Genomic DNA, 19,288 nt, shown 5'->3' on the forward strand with positions numbered 1-19,288 from the left:
AAATAATTATTTTAGTTGAAGGGATTACAGAATCCAGAGTCCTGGGCCGGTCGTGTTGGCTCACGCCTGTAATCCCAGCACTTTGGGAGGCCGAGACCGGAGGATCATGAGTTCAGGAGATCGAGACCATCCTGGTTAACACGATGAAACCCCGTCTCTATTAAAAATACAAAAAAAATTAGCCGGGCTTGGTGGTGGGCCCTGTAGTCCCAGCTACTCGGTTGGCTGAGGCAGGAGAATGGCGTGAACCCGGGAGGCGGAGCTTGCCGTGAACGGAGATCTCGCCACTGCACTCCAGCCTGGGCGACAGAGCGAGACTCCGTCTCAAAAAACAAACAAACAAACAAAAAGAATCCAGAGCCTATCCTTTTGATATTCATTTACCTCTCGGTAGCCCTAGAGTTATTTTTACTAAAGGGCTAGGTCTCTTCAGAATGTAGAAGAAAATCTCTGTTTTAAGCCAACTGCTTAAGACCCAATAGATTAGGAAACGAATGCTAAAAGAAGTGACCTGTGCATGTCCAAGTGTGTGTCAGAAGTGGGTATCAGTTAAAGACTCATAAAGTCCACGTGAAATATTTCTATTGCATTGACTTACATTTCAAAATTTACCCAGGAGTGCCTTATCTACTCTGCTTAGAAAATCCCAGCCACAGGCCTATTGTTAAAGCTTTTAGAAAAAAAGAAAGAAAAAGTAAAAAAAAAAAAAGATAGTCTAAGAACAAAACAAAACAACAAACAAAACAAAATGCTTATTTTTGATTATGGTTCTCTGTTCTCATGCCAATACATGCTCCCTTGCTGCTCCCCTGCTTGTTCCCTTGCTCCTTCAGCATCTAAATTAATTTATTCAACAAATGTTTGAGCATCTTCTATGAGGCAGCTAGCTCTAAGCACTTGAGATTAATTTGTGAGGTGATGGATATGTTAATTAGCTTGATATAATCATTCCACTACATGTGTGTTCATATATAGAGATAGATCCCATTATACCTATTACACATCACAATAATAATTCATAAATTAAAAATAAAAATTTAAATTAAAAAAAGACAAAATCCCTGTCACAGTGGAACTCTATTTTTTTTTTTAAAGAAAGCACCTGCAAAATAAAAGATTTTGGGGGCATTGGCAAAGAAAGATTAAAGAAAATTTCAAGATGTTATTTAAGAAAAGTTCTTAGATTGTGATACACGGAGGCAAGTACCATTTTTAATGTTCATATCTGCTTTTTCAATTAGTTTATGTAAGATAATATACATTGTATTCTTGTAACAATCTTTATTGAACAAAAATAGGCCATCTTTAAGCATTTTTTATTTTTCATCATTCGACTGTTATTATATAACACAATCCAAATGAACACATAGTTTGGGGAAATTTAGGACTATACACACGACTAAGAAAATGTCTCCTAAGTAAACAGCATGTGTTTTCTTCACTCTCTACGTCTGGCCAGTTCAACGTACTCTATGGTACTCTATGGTGTCAATAATTATTTCAGTCTCTGCTGCAATTAGTGCTAATTACAATACCTGAGCTATAAAAATAAAAGATTTCATTATAGCAAAGTTCACAAATATCGTTTTAGTTCAGCTATCCACATTGTTCATCTAAAATAGTACATTTTCTTTACATATAACTCTCTTAGACTTGTAATTGAGGATATTTTATGAAACAGATCTGTATCTGAAACAGCACTATGATGCTAAACATTTGCATAATGAATGAAAAAAAGTTAGCCACCTAGTTTTTTCAATATTCACATATTTGAGATTAAACAGAAAACCACATCCGGATGAATGACTGAATTATTCACTTTTCTTCTGAGCATTTTGGCATTGGATAGACACAGCATTCATTTAAGTTTAATGCATTTTAGGAATGGGTTCAGTTTACATATTTAATGCACATAAAAGAAAACACAAAGCCAAAAGAAATTTCTAACTTAGAAACATATACATCAAATACATAGCATTGATTACTATTTTAAAATAACTATAGAGAAATACAATTATTGTTGGTTCTGGTTGTACCTCTATTAAAATAAGTTACTCTGTTGGAAAATATCTTTTTTCTTGATAAGAATCAATTCCATATTTTTCAAAATGTAAGTAATCTTTCACTGCTTATCATTACAGGTACATAATAGGATTATACTATCTATAGTCAACATTTAGGTTGATATTTTATTCTATATGAGGATGGTTGGGATTTAAGTGTTAATTCCCTTAAAACAATGTCTGTTTATTTAGTTGTTAATTAAAATATGTAAGAAATGGCCCCTCTCTCGTAGACAAATTCACAAATGTAAGAGAAACATTTTAAACTTATCTGATTCTATTTTAAAGCAAATAAAAATTGAGATAAATAAAATGCATTCATTAAGGTAGTCACAGAACTTACTAAAAAAGAGTCTCAAACTTAGCTATTAAAAAGAACTCCTAAAAATATTTTTAAAGGTCTCCTGCTACAAGTTTCTTTTTTTTTTAAACAAATGATGCAATGAATATAACACAGTAAACCTTGCTGGATGTGTACTGCCATATATATTTACAGGAAAAATATACACCGGCTGGGCACGGTGGCTCACACCTGTAATCCCAGCACTTTGGGAGGAGGCTGAGGCAGGTGGATTGCCTGAGGTCAGGAGTTCGAGACCAGCTTGGCCAACATGGTGAAACCCTGTCTCTACTAAAAATATAAAAATTAGCTGGGCATGGTGGCAGGTACCTGTAATCCCAGCTACTTGGGAAGCTTAGGCAGGAGAATCACTTGAACCTGGGAGGCAGAGTTGCAGTGAGCCGAGATTGCGCCATTGTGCTCCAGACTGGGCAACAAGAGCGAGATTTCATCTCAGAAAAAAAATTTAAAAAAATAAAATAAAATAAAATAAAAATCATATGGATCCAAAGCCCACTTGATCAAGCCAGGAATTAATAAAAATAATTTAGAATATACAGAACACAAACAACTTTAAAATGAAGCTTGATAAAAACAGGATAAATATCAACCTGCGCTCTTACTTTTCAACATGTTATCTCTCATAACAATTTCAGAAAGTAACAGCCTGATTCTCCTTTTCTTTTCATTCCAAAGATGCTTCAAAACATGCTGTGCTAGATGACATGGTGAATAACTTTCCATAGGACCTGCAGGTCATACGAGGGAAGTTGGACCCCAGGGTGGAGGTGGGAGACTGAACATAAATTAAAACTAAATGATCTGCTTCCCTGTCATGAACCTATGGAGATGGTTAGGGCCACTGAGTACAGTGGGAAAATTACAAGGAACAGGACTTGGGAGACTAGCAGTATTCTAGTTTGTATAATTAAATTATTTTTAGAAATATGAGGGAGTGAGCAGAAACCTCAGACCTTGATCTTTTATTTTATCCTGGTCACTTCATCTGAAAGCTCTATAGATCATCCATAAAGCTAATTATCTTTTTTCCTTGGGCAGCCGGTTTTATGAAAAATATAAATGCCCCTTGACTTACAATAGGGTTACATACAGATAAACAAATCAAAAGTTGAAAACATTGTAAGTCTAAAATGCATTTAAGATACCTAACCTATGGAAAATCATAGCCCACCCTAACTTAAACCTGCTTAAATGTGCTCAGAACATATACCTCATCCTACAGTTGGGCAAATTGTCTAACACAAACCCTATTTTATGATAAAATGTTGAATATCTCATGGACCATGTATCACTAGCCCTCCAAAAAATGACAAAATTCAAAATTCAAAGTATGTAGAAATTATGAAGATTTCACAGAATCATCCCAAAATCGTTAAGTTGAACCATTGTGATTGGGATCTGTCTTTGCTAATGAATGACACTTAACTTTTCTGAAAATAGAAGTGCTATATAAATATACTATAATATTACTTTTACAGCTAATGATATTTTCCAATTCTCCAAATCTTTACATTTCTTTAAATATGCCATTTTGATCAGAGGTATGCCATTAAATCTCAGAATTTAAAGTTCATCTATTGATTACAGATTTCCTTTAATATACATTTTTTAACTATCTCCTAAGATACACTGATCCAAATGTATATGTTGTGGCTTGACAGATCCATCCTGTAAAATCAATGGTTTAATATGCTTTCTACAGTTGCAAAAAGGTTCTAAACAAAAGAAATGACTTTTCAGTCCAGACAACTTAACTGTAGTCATTAACTGAGTCTGCAAGTTTGAATACCCTATGGAACCTATTAATCAGAGAATTATTCAAGGGTCAATTCCTCTTACTTGTGAGCTATGTTCCAATTATTCATGAGTGCATTTATTTGATTAGTGATATTCCTATAGAAAATCAGAACTCTTACGGATTAACACTGCCATTGATTTGTTTCAATAACACATTGGTTTTCAAAAAATATGTACCTGGGTTTATTGAATCAACATGGCTGTTGTACTTTCATCAAACCCCTGTTTTGTAATATATATTGCCTGCTTTCATATTTGTATTTTAGAACTCACTCTTCATTCCCTATTCCACTACCCAACTTCATACCAAAAATCCTGCCAAGTATTTCAGAAAACTTGGTTATTAACTTGGAGTAATTCCAGTAGACATACATCGGAGATGTGTCTATAGAATGCCAAAATATTTAACTGTGTCAGAAATTTAGTTATTCATCCAAATATTTTGTCCACATGATGCCAAACATACTTAATGAATTATGTTAGCTGACAAAATTCTTGACAGAATTGTCTTAGCATTATTTAGACAAAATAATTGTTATTAGTTCAAAATAATACCAATAGCAATAAACACCATCAAAGAAACAACGTATTTAGGTTGGCACAAATTCCAACCTTGAGGAAAAATGACTTCAGGTTTTTTCCTGAATACTAAAACAACGTATTTAGGTTGGCTCATGTGGACCAAACCCTTACTGACATGGTTGTAATTTGGATTCTAAGAATGCTGAGAACCCACAATATTTTATTATCCTCCAGTTGATTTTGACAACTATATCATAGAAGTACTAGATATCCAAATGAACTGGGAGAATTACATGTTAGATAGCATTTGAGTTAAACCAGACCAATTTATATGGGGCAATTTACTGTTGACAACAAAATATTTCTGACTGTGGATATTCAATTCAATGAGGTTATTGCTTAAGGATTATAATTGGTCTGGAATCTTTGAAAATGTGTAGGCTACTTTATAAAGTTACATAAAATTGTGAAAAAGTTGCATGCTTTAGAAACTTAGCATTTCCATCAAGCTTGTGGTCTAAAAAGAGTATGAAGACAATAGCAAATGGACGTTTTTAACACAGTTTCTTAGTATTTACAATATTTTTTCTTCTCTAGCTGCCATCCCTTCAAAGCTGGTCAATGGTTTTTCTGGGGCTTTTTTCACCTCACATTCAGAGCAAGGAGGCATTTGCAATTTCTGTGAAACAATACAGAAAAGACAATTCGAAGAATCAAAATAAACACATTTTAAGGTAAAAATTGAAAAGTCTAACAATAAGAATGGAAATTCATAGATCTCAACAAATATCTTAGAGAAAATGAACACTGGGCAGAAATGAAACAAATGTGAAGATGTTAATTATATTTCACAAAAGTACATAACAATATTTTGTCTATAAACAGCAAAACATTTCAAAAACTATTTTGAAAAAACTTTGCCCAAACCATTCAATTCTGTTTAATCTAACTCAAAGTTTGAAAATAAGTTAAATCTAACTCCACATTTCAGTATTTAGTGAAATAAATATTAAGAATGTCAATGATACAATATTTTTGGTCAAGTATAATACAGTACAAATAAAAATTCAGAATTAAGCTCTTGACTTGTGTTTATTTTGTTTGTTCTTGTAAGCAATATGTACTTCTTTTCACCTCCTCTGCTTCCTCAAATCCTCTTTAGTCTCCTTTGTACAAAAAGAAATACATGCCTGTTTGATCATTCCTGTTTATTTTTGTTTTGTTTCCTGGTCTGTGAGAGGGAGGGTGCAAGTGAGGGAGAACTCCCTTCACCCTTGACCTTCTGAGGGCCTCATATAGTCAAGCCAAAAGCTTAGTAGAAAGCAGAGCAGCCTTGGAAAAGCCCAGGGGCACCATGGCTTTATATATAGTACTAGCAAGTACAACATCCTGCCCCAGCTAGAGCAAGAGAGAAGAGTGTTAAATACCATGGATCCGGCCAGGTGTGGTGGCTTACGCCTGTAATCCAGCGCTTTGGGAGGCTGAGGTGGGAGGATCACGAGGTCAGGAGATCGAGACCATCCTGGCTAACACGGTGAAACCCCGTCTCTACTAAAAATACAAAAAATTTGGGCATGGTGGCGGGCACCTGTAGTCCCAGCTACTCGGGAGGCTGAGGCAGGAGAATGACGTGAGCCCAGGAGGTGGAGTTTGCAGTGAGCCGAGATTGCGCCACTGCACTCCAGCCTGGGAGATAGAGCGAGACTCTGTCTCAAAAAAAAAAATAAAAATTAAAAATAATATAAATAAATAAAAATAAATAAATACAATGGATCCAATAAGTGCTTTTTGACATAATCAAAATAAAACAAACACATACCTGTGGGATAGGCTTGGTTTCTGCAGTGGCATTACTTGGGGGACTTTCTTTGTGCTTGATTGAACAGGTTCTGCCCTCCTACAAAAGCAGCAATTGAAAATACATCAACGAAGTTAAAGAAAGAAAGTGGGGGGGGGGGTGGTTAGAAACACTCTCTTGAATTCTTCCTGTTGAGAAGATTCTATCACTTTGATCCATACTGAAAAGGCAAAAGCTAGGGACAAAAATCACCACCACAGCAGTGGGATTTCAAGGAAAGAGCAAACATTTGTGACTGGTTAGGGGATCACAACGGTGCTTACGGCAGTCAGCTACTACAAAGAAGTACAATTCCAATGGAAAATTATTTTCCTGTAAAACATTTAAAAAGAAATAAAAGATTATAAAACTATCAAGCTAGAAAGCAATGTAATATGACCACCAATCTGTCTTGCATAAAATCCTCAGTATCTTTTTTAAAAGATAATATTTCTGGAACTAAGATCTCAGTCATTTTACTGGCCAGAATATCTGATCTTACTTATAAGCTTCACCAGTTTAAAGGAAGATGAAGTGTTAGCAATGGAAAAAAAATAAATTAAAAAAAAAAAAAAAAGGATTCCACTTGGACTTCACTTCCATTTAAACCAGGGTTAAAATATTCAATCCTCCCTCCCTCCCTCCTTCCCTCCCTCCCTTCCTCCTTCCCTCCCTCCCTTCCTCCTTCCCTCCCTCCCTTCCTTCCTTTCTTCCCTCTTTTTCCCTTCCTCCCTCCTTCCCTTCCTTCCTTCCTTCCCTCTTCTTTCCCTTCCTCCCTCCCTTCCTCCCTCCCTTCCTTCCTTCCTTCCTTCCCTCTTCTTTCCCTTCCTCCCTCCCTTCCTCCTTCCCTCCATCCCTCCTCTCTTCCTTCCTCCCTTTCTTTTTTTACTTACTGATACTTTTCCTCCTTCCTCTCTTCCTGTCTTTCTTCTTTATTATATACATACTTTTAAATTAACAGCAACATATGTAGTGTAAGAATCTGCATTTGTGTGTGCATTTGTTATATTTCTCATAATCTTTTCCACGTGCAAGACAGAGCCTAAGAGTTGAATAATTTGTGAACATTAGGCCAGGTGAAATGGCTCACACTTGTAATCACAGCACTTTGCAAGGCTGAGGTGGGTGGATTGCTTAAGCCCAGGAGTTTGAGACCAGCCTGGGCAACATGGTGACACATTCTCTTTACAAAAACAAAAACAAAAACAAAAACAAAAGCAGCTGGGTGTGGTGGCACATGCCTGTGGTCCCAGCTACCTGGGAGGCTGAAGTGGGAAGATCACCTTCTGAAGTGCCCAGGAGGTTGAGGCTGCAATGAGCTGTGATCATGCCACTGCACTCCAACCTAGGCTACAGAGTGAGATCCTGTCTCAAAAAAGGATATATATAATTATTATATTTATATATAATTATATATAAAATTCATGACCACTGACCCACTGACATCAAAAAAATAAGTTTATTTCCAAATGATGAACCAGGGGATAGAGAGCTAAGTTGACTTTAAACTCTAAAAATTCTGAGTAGAAGATAAATAAACAGGTTTATAGGAGATTAAACCTACTGTAATTCAGCTTTTAAAGGTTATTTTTTATGCTCCCTCTGTTCTCACACCTATTGCTCTTAAATGAACACAAACCATGTATCTGTATATTTCTCTGCCCATGTGTGTGCTACCCCACTTCCTTCACTGCAGGCCCCTGAAAACCAGCTACTCATTTCTGCCATATTTTATCTTTTCTACTACTAGACAGACTCAGTCACCCTTCCCTGCACTAAAGGTAATGCTTATAACAACTTTAACACTTACCATTGTTTTTATATGTGTAATCATGCCTGCCTCCCCAATATATTGTGAATAACTTTAAGACAGGGGCAACATTTATCTCCACTAGATCACAGCTAGATGCCTACCAAAAAGTGGTCGATATATAATCTCTAAATAAATAATAAATAATTTAAAAATATTGGCCATGAAATAGTTCAATACTTTAGAATTTTCATAAATGCCTGCTTTCTTTGTATGGCCACATTTAGGCACAATTTATACACAATTGGTTCTTCTAAATAAGCCTACAGTATACAGAAAAAGAGAGATTGTCACTATAAGACTAAAAATCAATAGCTGAATTCTTAACTACCTAATTCTAAATACTTTTTAAGTATTCTAAATACTAATACTATGTATTCCTTTATATACATAGAGGAATCTTCTACACTGCCTAAGGAAAAATTTCTTGTTGTATGATTTGTAATTGGAACCTCACATTTCTCTGGAAATATTATAATCACTCTGTTTTGCTCTAATAAACCAACTGGCTGTTGTTTTTATTATTCTTGCATTTACCCTTTGAAAAATTAACTAATTATAAGAAATCAAGCTCAAAAAATGTGGTTCATACAGAAAGTAATTTGCATAGTGTAGGATTTCCCAAAATGCATTTGGTAAGAGTGGAGTTCATGTCATTTAAGTTTAGGGAAAAATTGATTTCAACGTTCAACAGTTGTATTTATTGTAGTTCTTCTCAGAAACCTTATACAGTATCTTAAAGTTTTGATCTTGAATGATCTGATCACATAATTACAGGAGGTGACTGCTAAAAAAACACTCCAGGGTGATAATTCTGTCCTATAAATATGGGGTTTGCATTTTTAATCAGCGTGCTAGCAATTCAAATGTACCTATGAAATTTGATATTCACTTCATAATGCACAATATGTTATAAATCTCTAAGAAGGAGATATAATGTACAGATATCTTGAATATCTTTGACCTAAAATTCTTTATGTGTAAAGCTTCACTTGAGGTCATTGTCATGAGGAAAACACTATGGGATTTGCTATGCAATATATTTCATTAATGCTAGCACAACCAACTATTTGAGATAAGCCTTTGATCATCTGAATAATGAAAACTTACTACATTTCAACATTAAAGAAAATGTTCTATGGCTAGAAGGCAGCTGTAGCTTTTTCTGATACTTTTATTTTACAATGAATAGTATCTTTAAATTTACTCTTTCTGTGCTTCACAGGCATTGTGGAAATTACATAAGATGGTTCATAAAATTGTTAGTGAGTCTCAGAGAGGCACCAGAGATAAGGCCACATTACTATACTGAATAGGTTTTGTGCTTGAATAAAGCCTTTTACTAAACTTATAGCCTTTGCTGAAATAGAGCTCAATTTGATGAGACACAAATGATGGGTTTCTCATAGAGTTCCCTCACTCTGTTGCAAACAGGACACAGACCATCAAAAATTCCAGAGAACTGTTGTGAAGGAAGGCAAGACAAATTTGACCCATTTCCAATACTGTAGTATAAAGGTAGTTTTGACTATTGGTTAAAAGTGCTTTGGAGTGAAATAGACTTTGTTTTATGTTTTAGCTCTGATACTTAGCCATTGATGACCTTGATCAAGTTATTTTTCTCTGGGCTTCGGGTTCTTTGGCTGTAAAATGGGTCTGCTTCTTTATGGAATTAATTTAAGGGTAAAATTAGAAAACATAAACAGTTATTCAGCATAGATTAACAAATAGTGATCATTCCTTTTTTCTTTCTCCTCCTTTGATTATTGTTATTACTATCATTAATGGTGACAAAACAATATTTATGATTAGTTGACACTGACATTATTTTATGTCACAGAATCAACAGTGATGCAATTACCAAACATAGAAAAATAAGAGGAAAGGTAGAGAGAAGAGAAGGAAAGGAAATGAAGAAAGTGCTGAGTAGAGGGGCTGCAAAAATATTTCTTACTAATGCTCCTCTTTTAACAATAAAGGTAAAATATAACAAAAATTTTAGGCAGGAAATTAAAGAAAGAAAAAAAATAAAATTAAAAAGAGAAATAAGCTTTCCTGTATTAGGCTAACTTGTCCCAGAGGCAGCAACGGGCACAGCCCAGACCCAGGGAACATCTTGATAATACTATCTAAGAAGCCAGGAAAACAAAGGAATGTGCTCCGGAGACTCTCTCAGCACTCCCTCCACATACGGAGAAGAAAACCAAATTTTCCTTTGTTTTATAATATGAGTTCATAGATTCTTGTTCTCTGTAACCAGTAACTTCAAGTATTCTGTTTTATCTAAAAAGTACAGTGAAGGTCATAAGAAGCCTGAGCGGGCCTGAACTACAGCTGTCTAGGCACCATAGTGAAGGTTATAAGATAAACCAGTGCAAGGCTCTTTAAAGCAAAACCTAGATAACAGACATCTGGGTTGCTTGGCAATGGTCAAGTGTAATCCTTAGTTATGAAACTTTAACAATTTAATTAATTGTTCTGCCTCTGTACCCTTGTTTTTGCACCACTGTAACTGTAAGCTTGCTTCAAGCTAGCCCACTGCCTTTTTAAAGTGTGTATAAAAGTCAAGTACTGTCTTTGTTTTGAGCCCAGTGTTTGTATGTTAAGTCCGCTGGGTGTGAGTGAACTCAATAAAGATCCTGCTGTACCCCAAGGTCTCTCTGGTCCTCCTGATTCTGCAACAAATTGTCTATATTCATGTTTTGCTTTGGAAAGAAAAAATACTTGAGAAAATATAGGTTTCAAGATGACACCAAATTGTGTTTATATATTTAAAGATTTATCCAATAAAACATTGGGGTTATAATGGTAATCACTGAATATAGAATTAAACCAATGGAATTCTAGGGAAGCTCCCTTGGAAACAACATAATTTAATTCTTAAAGAAAACCTCTTCATTTAAAAAAGCTACACTACATTACAGGGTAAGAGGTGGGCTCACTGAGAGAAAACAGGCACTTACTGCAACTATGGCTAAGATCTAAAGAGAGTAACCAATGTTATCTAAAGAGTAAATATAATTTTATAGAAAACTATTGCAATAACTTTTGCTTCTGCAAATGTATTTTTGTTTTTCCCTTTTTGGCCACACAAATGAAATCTAGACAATCTAATAAATTACCTTTTTTATCCTTAAATTGCCTCAACACTAAAAGCCAAATTGTGCTTCAAAAATAGTTCCATACTTTAATCATTCATTTCACAAATATTTACTGATTGTCTATTATGAGCCAGGCACTGACTGAAAATAGAACAATAAAAAAAAGTCAAGGACTTTGATGTCAGTGGAGGTTATATGCTAGTGGAGAAAGCATAAATACATACATAAACAAGAACATATTAAAAAGAGTATCAGAGAGATTTAAGTGTAATGATGGAAAGTGCCTGCAGGTCACATCCAGTGGCAACCTCTGTAAGATGATAGCGCAGGCTTTGAGATCAGGCATATCTATGTTCAAGTCCCAGTTCTTTCACCTACTAATTATCTATCAGGGGAAGTTCCACAATATCCTTGGGCTTTAATTTCATCAACTAAAAATAAGGATATTAATATCCATCACAGACAATTTCTATACATTTTAAAACATAAAATAAATATGCTTACTGTATTTGCATGACATAGTTCAGATGCACAAGAATCATTTGTTTAATTATTTCAGGTGCCTAAAACCAGTTATATTTTTTTCTTTCCATTACTTTTAACTTTATATGCTTTTTCATCATGTGTGATTTAACACATAAAATAGACATATAAATATATGTGAAATAAATTAAGGATGGTAATTCTGTTTCAACTTAATTGCTGTTTACATGTTTATTATAGATTAGAACTGTGTTAAGTGATATCAAGATACAAAGAGGTATGTTTCATAAAACACATTGATCACACCTCAGTAGATTTATAATTTACAAAATTGCATGACATGGCCATTGTTAATTGTGCTGAAAGCGTAAGGTATACACATCTGCTTTACATGAATGGTTTCATGTCAGTTTACATGAATAGGGCTCTGTTTTTCATCTGTGGAATTTTTGGACCCTGCCACAAGAAAAAATTTCAAGGTCACAGCTAAAGGTGATTCAAAGAAGGAAAGCTTTCCAAGATGTGAACTGAAGGGCAATAGGAAAGTTTGAAGGGCAACAGGAAAGTTTTTTCTTTTTTGTTTTGTCATGCAATTTATAATTTTAGCCTTCAGTAACACACACACACACACACACACACACCATACATAGTCATTCACAATGCCATTTTATCAAACTTATATATGAACTTATTATGTATCTGAAGCATATGATCTTTAAATGTTTTAATCTATGGAAAAACAATTATTTTACAACACATATTCTAAAAATTTCAAATGCTAGTTAGGGACTTAACTGGGATATTTTGACAGGCAGGATTCTAAGATGGTCCCCAAGTTTCTCACCTACTGGTGTGCAAACCTTATATAACACCCTCCTCTTGATAGGTTCTCACAGGCAGACCCTATGAATGTGATGGAATATAACTCCTATGATCAGGTAGTTGGTTGGCTTTCAGTTAATAGAAATGGAGATTACCTAGATGGGCCTGGTTTGTCAGTTGAACCTGACAAGATAATAAATATCTTATCTTTGCTTTGCCTTTGCTTTGATTATTAAACTGTAGTCTATTTACTGGCTCCACATTTTTTGAAGGTGGACGCTAGATAATTTGTAAATAAATACAATTCTGGGGGATGGGTAATACTTAAATAATTTTGTGAACATAATATAAAGATAAATTTAGGTGAAAGGATAAGTAAATCTTTTCCCCATTTGTCTTTCTCCTTAACTTCTTTTTGCTATGTATACTGCTGACTCTTTCATTTCTTAAAATTCTGTGTTTCTTAGTGTCCCCAACTTAAGATTTTATTATCTAATCTCTTTAGTCCTCACTCAGCTCAATCCCTAAATGAGTAGACTCCCATTTGGATGTTTGCATAGGTATGCAAACACATATTACAGGGATGACAGAAAGAAAATAATAGAACTGTTAATGCTCATGTATTTATTTAAATAAATAAGAAGTAAGCAATTAACACAAGATTTGACACCACTGCACTCATTCAGATGGCCACATGTCAAGAAACGTCCTTGATGTTTCACATAAGAGTTCCTAACAACAAATTAAAAAAAAAAAAGAAATTCCTGCAAAAAATTATAAATTGAAGAAAAAATTTATAGTATAATCAACTAAAGAACTAATGTTTTATTTCATTCCAAGTATAATTGTTTGCCAGCTATATGATATAATAAGTGAATAAGTTGATAAAAATGAATTGAAACTACTGAATATTGAAATATAGACATGTATATCCTGTCACTTTTTATTTTCCTTTTGTTAATTTTTTTCAGAATATATATTTTCTGCTATTTTATGTATATATTAGTTTATACACCCACACACACATACAGTGTATTACTCACTGGGAAAACATGCTCAAATGATCAAAACTGTTATTATTTCCAGGTGTTGTATGTGTAGCTGGGGTTTGAAAATTGAAAATAAAGAAATGTTAATTTATGAATTAGTACACTATAACTTACCAGGTATCTGTTATGTACCAGATGCTGAAATTGATTTGATGTATATTTCATGTGATTCAATCCTCATAACAATACTCAGATATTTTTATCTTTTTTACAAATGAGGACAACAAGATCAACAGATCTACATAACATCCTCAAGGTCATAAAGTTATTGCTGTTGCAATTGAGGCAAAGTCTCTTGCTGCAAATTTGGGATCATTCAAAGATTTATATTTCTTTCTTCCATTTTATTATTTAACTATATAATATTTTAGATTTTGATAGCACCTCACATGTTGCAGTCTCAGGTAACAACACAATTTGTGACAAAACCAAAAAACGTTTCTCATAATATTAATGCTTTTTGCAATATACTACCAAGATCCCTAAGTAAATGGTTGGTACACATTTGGGCCTGATGAATCAGTGAGCTGTATTATCCAGAAAAGAAGAAAAATATCACTCATGGCTAATTAGGGCAATCGATTTCTTCATGAAGGTTGAACTGAGGTTTGAGCGATGAATAAAGCTTTTTGAGATACAGTCATGAGGACAAAAAAGCAGAAGTAAACATTCTGTAAGTGAGGGGGATGCATCAAAGGTAGCAGTTGTGAGGTAAGCTGAGATGGGAAATACTGAGATGATTAGAGTAGGTACAGTTCAAGAACTCTGAGGTAGCTCAAGCAGAGATGTTTATACTGAATCTGGCAGTTATTAAGTGACAATTACATTGTAAATATCCTGCAGTAACATGTCTACGTTTCTAAGAAGTCAATGCGTTCTCTATGTTGGAATCTAAAGAGATTTATGAACAGCACTCTACAGCGATCATTACATACAATACTTGTTCAAATATGTCATCAGTATGACTCTTCCTCCAGTGAAAGATTTGTAATCTATATGATTTTTATAAGAATCCCTCTCTCACTTCCAGAACTTGTCAAGGCAGCACCATTTTTCTTCTCTCATATGGCTGACAAGAAGTTGAAACTTGGCAACATTTGTTAGAAGTTAGGTTTCAATACTCAAATATTTGGAGTTATAGTTCCAAAGTTTATTTCATGACTCTATTACTAAATTAAATTATAAAACTGAAAGAAAAATACATAAAAGTCCCTTTTTATTTTATTTTATTATATTTTATTTTTTATCATACTTTAACTTCTGGGATACATGTACAGAATGTCCACGTTTGTTACATAGGTATACACGTGCCATTGTGGTTTGCTGCACCCATAAAGTCATCATCTACATTAAGTATTTCTCCTAATGCTATCCCTCCCCACTAGACCCCAGCCCCCAATAGGCCCCCAGTGTGTGATGTTCCCCTCCCTGTGTCCATGTGTTCTCATTGTTCAACTTCCACTTATGAGTGAGAACGTGGTGTTTGACTTTCTGTCCTTGTGATAGTTTGCTGAGAATGATGGTTTCCAGCTTCACCCATGTTCCTGCAAAGGACATGAACTCATCCTTTTTTATGACTGCATAGAATTCCATGGTGTATATGTGCCACATTTCCTTAATCCAGTCTATCATTGATGGACATTTGGGTTGGTTCTAAGACTTTGCTACTGAGAACAGTGCTGCAATAAGCATATGTGTGCATGTGTCTTTATAGCAGAATGATTTATAATCCTTTGGGTACATACTCAGTAATGGGATTGCTGGGTCAAATGATATTTCTAGTTCTAGATCCTTGAGGAATCTCCACACTGTCTTTCACAATGGTTGAACTAATTTACACTCCCACCAACAGTGTAAATCTGTTCCTATTTCTCCATATCCTCTCCAGCCTCTGTTGTGTCCTGACTTTTTAAAGATTGCCATTCTAACTGGCATGAGGTGGTATCCCATTGTGGTTTTGATTCGCATTTCTCTAATGACCAATGATGATGAGCATTTTTGACATGTTTCTTGGCCACATAAATGTCTTCTTGGATTAAAAACTTAAATGTAAGACCTAAAACCATAAAAACCCTAGAAGAAAACAAAGGCCATACCATTCAGGACTTAGGCATGGCCAAAGACTTCATGACTAAAACACCAAAAACAATGACAACAAAAGCCAAAATTGACAAATGGGACCTAATGAAACTAAAGAGCTTCTGCACAGCAAAAAAAAACTATCATCAGAGTGAACAGGCAACCTATAGAATGGGAGAAAATTTTTGCAATCTATTCATCTGACAAAGGGCTAATATCCATAATCTAAAAAGAACTTAAACAAATTTACAGAAAAAAACAACTTCATCAAAAAGTGGCCAAAGGATATGAACAAACACTTCTCTAAAGTTCCTTTTTAAAATGCCTCCGTCTCTCTGTGCCTAAAACCTACACTACATGTAATCAGAGTATAATTAACTTCCCATCCCAAAAATATAATTTTATTACTTTAATGATAATGAATCTCAACCCAAGGGATAATAAACCTTCAGAGTTTTCCCTTTACAGGTACTCACCACAAACAGCAACAAGGACGATACCTTTTGTAGTTTTAATTGCCATATGTAAGTTCAATGTCTCAACTCAGAGGATTTTGAGGATCATGCTATGTCAGCTTTGAAAATGAAACTTGCAGATGACAGAAACAGACAACCTTTTTGTGGGTAAGCTGTAAACAATTTTTCATGAAAACAATTCAGCACGTTATGGTCTTCCTTTCTCTCTCAGAGATAATGGCATTTACCCCTTTATTTCATCTCTGGATTGTTGAATTAAACTTTTAACTCTCTCTAACCTCACCTTTTCCCAACCCAAACAGATCAGCCTCCGGAAATGTCTTCCTAAAATGGATTTTATCATGCTAACTCACTGCATAAAAATCAATCTAAACAAAACAAGAAAATATATCTCCCCCACACAAATATGTGATTTCCCATTGCCTATAGAATAAAGCATGAATTTAGCTAAATAACACTTAAGATCACTCATCATATGGCTACATTTAGAGCCCCTTAGCGAATGTCATTGCCATAGGTTTTTACTTATTCTTCAAACTTGATGAGCAAGTGGACAACTTTAACTCTTTTTGCTCAGGCTTGTTTATGCTCCAAACGATCACAAAACATTATTTTGTAAACGCCCACGTATCATTTAATAAGCAGTTCAAGTTATAAATCTCCAAAGATCATAAATCTTGTGTTGAAAAGCTCTATGCAATCATTTTATACTACCAACTCTCATGCCTCCCCTTTCCACTGAGACCATCACTGGACAATGCCAGAGTGAATGAAAATTTGCCTCATCTTCAAATAGCCCTTTGGTAATGCATAACTAATAGGAAGAGTTGGGAGATTGTTCCAGTCACAAAATAGAAGAAATAAAATCCCCCGAGAAGACAAAATGTTGTTTAACACTCTGAACTAGCTTCCCTAGAAATCCTCCTTCCAACAAATGCTCATTTGGAAATCTGGAAGGTTTTTATGGTTAGCATGAAAAAGATTCTGCCAAATTTTCATTGTTGTTCCTCTTACCATTTGTGTGCTAAGCATGGTAAGTGCAGAGGCAGACAGAGAAGATGGATGAAATTAGAAGGTTGGAGACTGTTTTGTTAAACAAATAAGATGTGTCATAGAACTCAGTCATCAGATTAACTTTGATGAATCATAGTGAAGGTGTATGAGTGAGCATGAAAATAATGAATCTTTGCTGTCACCTTCTCTGACTCATAGATTATCTTTTGATTATGACTGTTAAATACATACACAAACACAAAAAGTTCTGTCACACTGATATATTCTTTACCTGATTCCTCTACCTGGAGTAATTATTGAAATTTCATTCTTTTAATTCTTCCTGGCAAAACCTGAAATGGAATTGTGACTCTTGGAAACGGACAAAAAGTGCTGTTTCACATAAGAGATTTCATGACAAAGAAGAATAAGGTTAAACCCCATAGGTGACAGAATCTATGTTTAGTCAATGTTTAAATTCTTAAATCTACTAGCTTTGTGGCCTTGGATGACTCAATTTTCCTCAATCTCAATTTTCATATTTTTAAAACAAGGAACAAGTTTGCTCATCAATATTTGTAAGGGATAAATAAGGACATATATTTAATGCACTTATTTCAGTGCCACTCAACCCACTGTGTTCTGTATTACATATTGTAGCAGCAATGATAATGATGAACATAAGGATTAATGTTATAGGCAATTATGACAACGGCAGGTAATGTTAATAAGGTTCATTCACTCGGCCCTTAATAAAGATGTACCAGGTGATGACTGTGTGCCAGGTGCTTTGTGGGACCCAGGTACATGGTAGAGGACAACCCAGAGACAATGCATGACCAAAATCATCATTGACAACAAGAACATTTGGCTCTTTCAAGCAGCTTTCCCATAGTTTAAGATGCATATTTTGTTCTCAAATATTTAAGAAAGAATTCACTAAGTGAATTATGTTTTGTAGGATGTCAGAACATGTTTCTCTTTTTTACTATGCCTGTCAATGTTATCTCCAAACAAAGCACTGATTTAGAGATTGGTCTGAGTAGTTGGTTATGATTATGGTTTTAAATGCTAACGTATTAAATCTCAATATCCCGAGATTTTGAGATTTTTATCTTTCAGATGAACATTAGAAATTCACAAAGTCACAAATGTCAACAAATGGAGAATTAAGACGTACTATCAAATGTTTCAAGGGCTATCATGCAGGGAGAAGGGCTAGGCATATTCTGTTCCTTGAGTGATGTGCCTAGGATAAGAGAGAGAGCAGATTGGGACAATGGAAAGAACAACATGTCTTAAATTGAGAGACAGTCCAAAATAAAATGAACTGGAAATGTTGATATTAAGCCAAAACAGCCACAATCTTAGGCTATTTTCATGAAATGGATGGGTTCGGTCACCTCTGAGACCTACACCAAATTTGAAATTCCATGAGATTTTATGAAATAGAGTAGGTACGCCAATTTAGTTTTCAAGTTTCACAAGTTAAGTATATCTTCTAATGCTTGACAATAATGCTTTATTTTTTTAAGTCTACATGAGAAGTTGTTGAAAATTTGAATAGTTAATAAAAGAAGTTTACATGCTGCTCATGTATTTTATGAGTCATCATTAACACATAAAGAAAGAGATAATGAAATTAATCATGCAGGAAATTTATATTTAACAAGCAAATATAAAGCAGTAGATACATAATTTAATATAAACCATCTATTTAAATGTCAACATAATTCTGTAGACTGCATATTAATGGTGTTTTAAATATGAATGCCAATATAGATATTATCAGAAAATAATAATTGTATAATATGTTTCTTTTTCATCAAGGAAATCAGTACAGGTGGAATGATAAGAAACAATAAAATAAACTATATGGTATGTGAATTGAAAAT

At 34.5% G+C, this 19,288-nt stretch overlaps 1 protein-coding gene across 1 annotated transcript in view; it reads right to left on the reverse strand.

Annotated features, from left to right (window-relative positions):
- Nucleotides 1–5,190: 5,190 nt before the first annotated feature.
- LUZP2 (leucine zipper protein 2) overlaps nt 5,191–19,288 on the reverse strand; it is a 562,275-nt gene continuing 548,177 nt past the window's right edge. Inside the window, exons 11-12 of the mRNA XM_063671046.1 lie at nt 6,563–6,640; nt 5,191–5,422 (exon numbers count right to left, since the gene is read on the reverse strand). Of these exons, the coding sequence (XP_063527116.1) occupies nt 5,318–5,422; nt 6,563–6,640 (183 nt within the window). The 3' untranslated portion in view covers nt 5,191–5,317. The remainder of the gene's footprint in view (nt 5,423–6,562; nt 6,641–19,288) is intronic.

Source organism: Pongo pygmaeus, chromosome 9, assembly GCF_028885625.2.
Source record: "Pongo pygmaeus isolate AG05252 chromosome 9, NHGRI_mPonPyg2-v2.0_pri, whole genome shotgun sequence".
In the NCBI taxonomy this organism is placed as follows: Eukaryota; Metazoa; Chordata; class Mammalia; order Primates; family Hominidae; genus Pongo; species Pongo pygmaeus.